This window comes from Sapajus apella, unplaced genomic scaffold, assembly GCF_009761245.1.
Source record: "Sapajus apella isolate SASKATOON/1434 unplaced genomic scaffold, GSC_monkey_1.0 scaffold23, whole genome shotgun sequence".
Classification (NCBI taxonomy): Eukaryota; Metazoa; Chordata; class Mammalia; order Primates; family Cebidae; genus Sapajus; species Sapajus apella.
This window is the reverse complement of record NW_022436963.1, coordinates 3,247,625-3,251,524: the sequence shown is the minus strand read 5'-3', so window position 1 is coordinate 3,251,524 and position 3,900 is coordinate 3,247,625. Positions and strand designations below refer to the sequence as shown.

Below are 3,900 nucleotides of genomic sequence, written 5' to 3'. Positions count from 1 at the left end.
AGAAAGAAAGAAAGAAAGAAAGAAAGAAAGAAAGAAAGAAAGAAAGAGAAAGAAAGGAGGAAGGAGGGAGGGAGGGAGGAAGGGAGGAAGGAAGGAAGAAAGAAGGGAGGGAGGAGAGAAAGAGAAAGACAGAAAGGGAGAAAGAGAAAGAGTGGGAGGGAGAGAGAGGAGAAAGAAAGAGAGAAATAAAGAAAAAAGAAAGAAGAAGGAAAGAGGAAAGAAAGGAAGGAAGGAAGGAAGGAAGGACAGAAGGAAGGAAAGAAAGAGACATTTTTCCTGAATAGAGAGTGTCATCCTGATGCTCACCCTCAAGGCAGACTGATTCTGACTCTCACTGCTGCCTGAGAATGGGCTGCTTGAGGTCTCCTGGTCTCCACCCCTGGCAAGATAAGGAGACAGAAGGTAGAAGGCAAGGCCCAGGGAGGAGCCAGAGACCCTCAAAATGGCAGGACCAGGCCAGGGGTCTACTCTCTGGAAGAAATTGAACCCTCAGCCCCTGCTTCAGTTGGAGTCCTCTCTGCCTAGCATCCTTGTTCTGGCTCTGATGCCAGCCACCCCTGGGTGAGTCCTTTACTTTCACTATACGGTTTCCTTAGCAAAGGAATGGAACCTGAAGACCTGCTTCCCCTCATCCTCTGACAGCCAGCAGGCCAGTGGCCAGCACCATTACCATCAAACTTGACGTTGAGCACAAAGTCCTTGTAGAGGCGGCGCCCATTGACTGGCCGCATGGCGTCACAGAGCCGGGTGGTGTTGGGGCAGAGGGCACGGTGCATGTTGTGCAGCGCATGGGCCATGGCGTACACTGCATTGACCACAAACATGATCTTGGACTCCTGCTCAAAGGGCACGGCCCGTAGAGAGTGGGCTGCACAGTCTCGCTGCCGGAAGCTGCAGCGGAACCTCTGCTCCCAGAATTCGCGGAACCAGGGGTTCCGGCTGTTGTTCCAAGGGTCCAGGCTCTGGAAGTAGGAGGCAAAGTCACTGATGGGGTAGGAGGCCAGCTCGATGGTGATGGCACCCTCGGCAGCCCTCTCACTGCCGGCCACCACACTCTCCAGGGCCCCCCAGCCATCACTGGCCACCCAGGTGAAGCTGGCGTTGAGGCGCTGGCTGGCAGCAAGCAGCTCCCGGGCATCCTCAGAACGGGTGAACAGGACAGCCACGCGGGCACTGGGCTTCTGCAACAGGGCTCGCACCACGCCCTCAAAGGCCACGCGGCTCATGGCACGGCCCACTTTCTCCGAGGTGGCCACGCAGATGTTGCGGGCACGAGCCTCTAGCTCAAAGGCCTCAATGCCTGTCTCGCCATAGTCGCCCTCAGATGCCACAGTGGACACATAGGTCCAGTTGAAGAAGCGGAGAATCTCAGCCATGGCCTTGGCTTGGAAGAAATCAGGGGGCACTGTGCGGGCAAAGTAGTCATAGCGTGACTTGTCACTCAGCTTGGCACTGGTGGAGGCGTAGCTGATCTGCGGGATCTGAAATAGCCGCAAGAGGTTGGCCACCTGGGGGATAGGTAGAGAAGGCAAAGATCAGAGGCTGGGTCAAATGCTAGAGACAGGTGCACCCCACACAGCTAGCAGGTCTTAGTGTCAAGTGTCTGCAGGCTCAGCCCTAAGGGCTCCTCTCTACAGGCCTGCACCCTGACTTGACAGTCTTCTTTCTGGGGTAGGGAGTTTTTTCTCTCTTCCGAAGGGCTGAGAGAGAGAAGACCCAGGGCTGAGACACCAGGGTCATGAGCCACACCTGATCCCCTCTGCCAACCCCTTTTAAACACATGGCAGGGGGTCAAGGGAAGGCCTGGGTTGAGGGAGATTGGCACCTGTCTACACCGGGGCAGAGGGAGGCACGAGATGGCATCTGGCTGCTCAGGGCTCCTCTGTTCTCTACCTATTTGAGGGTAGGTAGCCCTTCCCCAGAATCAATCTGACTGAATGATACAGAAAGAAGGAAAAGGTACCCCTAAGAAGAAAGACCCAGATCTCAGGGTCCCATAACCCTAATAGTCCAAGGCTTGGTCTCCACTGGATACCTAGTCTTAAATAAACAAGGTTCCTGATCTACCACTGACTGCCAGGCACCCCATTGACCACCCTCAGGTCCCACAGGAGTGGGATCCAGCCAAGGGCCTCGTAGAGGGTGGGTGGGTGAAAGCAGAGCATGACCCAGATTCTACAGCACAGGGATGAGTCCTGTGTTGCAACAGGATATAGGCTATAGCTCTGACAGTCTAGGGCTCAACGTCTCTTCCCCTCCCACACGTTCTACCTTTGGGCCCCTAGAGTTGGCAAATCTCCCTGAGCCTCGGTTTCACATCCCTGCCCTACAAGCCTGCTGAGAGGATAAAAAAAAATGATCATGCATGGGAGGCCACAGTGCCTGGCAAAGGGAAGATGACAGAGACATGGGCAAGAGAGAAGGAGTAGTCATGAGGGGAAATATTGACAGGCAGGTGCAGCCTATGGATGACGGGCTAGCCTTGTGTTGATCAGGACAAGGGAGAAGCAGACCGCTGCAGAGGCATGGGCCCTGCTCCAGGAGGCAGGCAGCTCAGGATGGCAAGGAGATGACTGGACTCCTAGAGATAAATGCATGGGCCCTAAAGAGTACTGTGGAGAAGACATCAGCAGAGGCCCTGGAAGACAGCAGCAGGTAGGAGGCCGCCCACTCATCCCTGCCCCCACCCAGGGCTGCAGATGTAGATGCTCGCATAGCGACATCTTCCCAGGCTGCTGCCTAGCCTTCTCCGGTGACTAAAACTAGCAGGACAGACAATCTACTCCCAGCAGTGGATGGAGCCGCCAGGCCTCCCCAAACCCAGGCCAGAAGCTGACTCCAGGATTCTGTTTCCTCCTTCTGCTCCATTTCTCCTGAACAACTGTTTCAGGACAGGGTGCCTGTCCCTCTCCTTGATGGCAGTGGCCTCAGTCACTCTCCTAAAGGAAGCTGAGGCCCAGCCAAGGCCTACCTTATGTCCCCCAGCCCTGATCCTAGCTCCAGCCACATTTTCCAGCAGCCTGTGCTGGGCACTTGGCAAGTGGGAATCTGAGTGAGAGCTAGGACCCAGAGAGTAAGAGGATCACAGCTGGGCACAGCCCTGCAAGCAGCAGAGGGGTGTCAGTGAGGCCAGCAGCCTCTGCTGAAGCTGAGCCACAGGGCACCCTCTTCTGGCCCCTGTGGGAGAGTAGGAGGCAGAGGGCAGGGGAGCTGGCTCCCCACCCTTCCCACCCCCTCAAATCCTGTGCCCCTGAAGACTCTCTAGTACCTTCGCCCGACACACATTCTGTTTATCTTCCTCCTGACTCCCCTACCCTGATACTTTCCTCTGGCCACTCCTGGCTTCTATCTATCTGGCTACCACTCTCCAATTCAGGCAGAGATGATCTGACAAATCAGGAGAGTCCCTTGGCCCAGAGCCGATTCCATAGCTCCCCTCCACCACTGCCTTGAATGTGGCCCACCTCTCTCTCTCTCTGAGCCTTGGTTTCCTCATCCATAATATAGTTTAAAAATAATAGCAGCTAATATCAACTGTGCCCTTATGACTTTCCAGGCCCCCTGATACGTATTGTGCATGGATCAACTCATTAAATTTCCATGGTAAACCTAAAAATAGAAAGCCTTATGGGCCAGGCACAATGGCACATGCCTGTAATCCCAGCACTTTAGGAGGCTGAGTGGGTGGATCACCTGGAGTCAGGAGTTTGAGACCAGCCTGACCAACATGGTGAAACTCCGTCTCTACTAAAAATACAAAAATTAGCTGGGCGTGGTGGCATTCGCCTATAATCCCAGCTATTTGGTAGGTTGAAGCAGGAGAATCGCTTGAACCCGGGAGGCAGAGGTTGCAGTGAGCCAAGATCATGCCATTGCACTCCAGCCTGGGAGACAGAGTGA

The 3,900-nt window shown here is 54.8% G+C and overlaps 1 protein-coding gene across 3 annotated transcripts in view; it reads right to left on the bottom strand.

The window, feature by feature from the left end:
• The window catches only part of GRM2 (glutamate metabotropic receptor 2), a 14,301-nt gene that overhangs the window by 5,506 nt on the left and 4,895 nt on the right, over positions 1 to 3,900 (bottom strand). For all 3 annotated transcript variants that reach the window (XM_032290032.1, XM_032290033.1, XM_032290034.1), the window contains one exon: positions 671 to 1,508. In XM_032290032.1, coding sequence (XP_032145923.1) covers positions 671 to 1,508 — 838 coding nt within the window. The remainder of the gene's footprint in view (positions 1 to 670; positions 1,509 to 3,900) is intronic.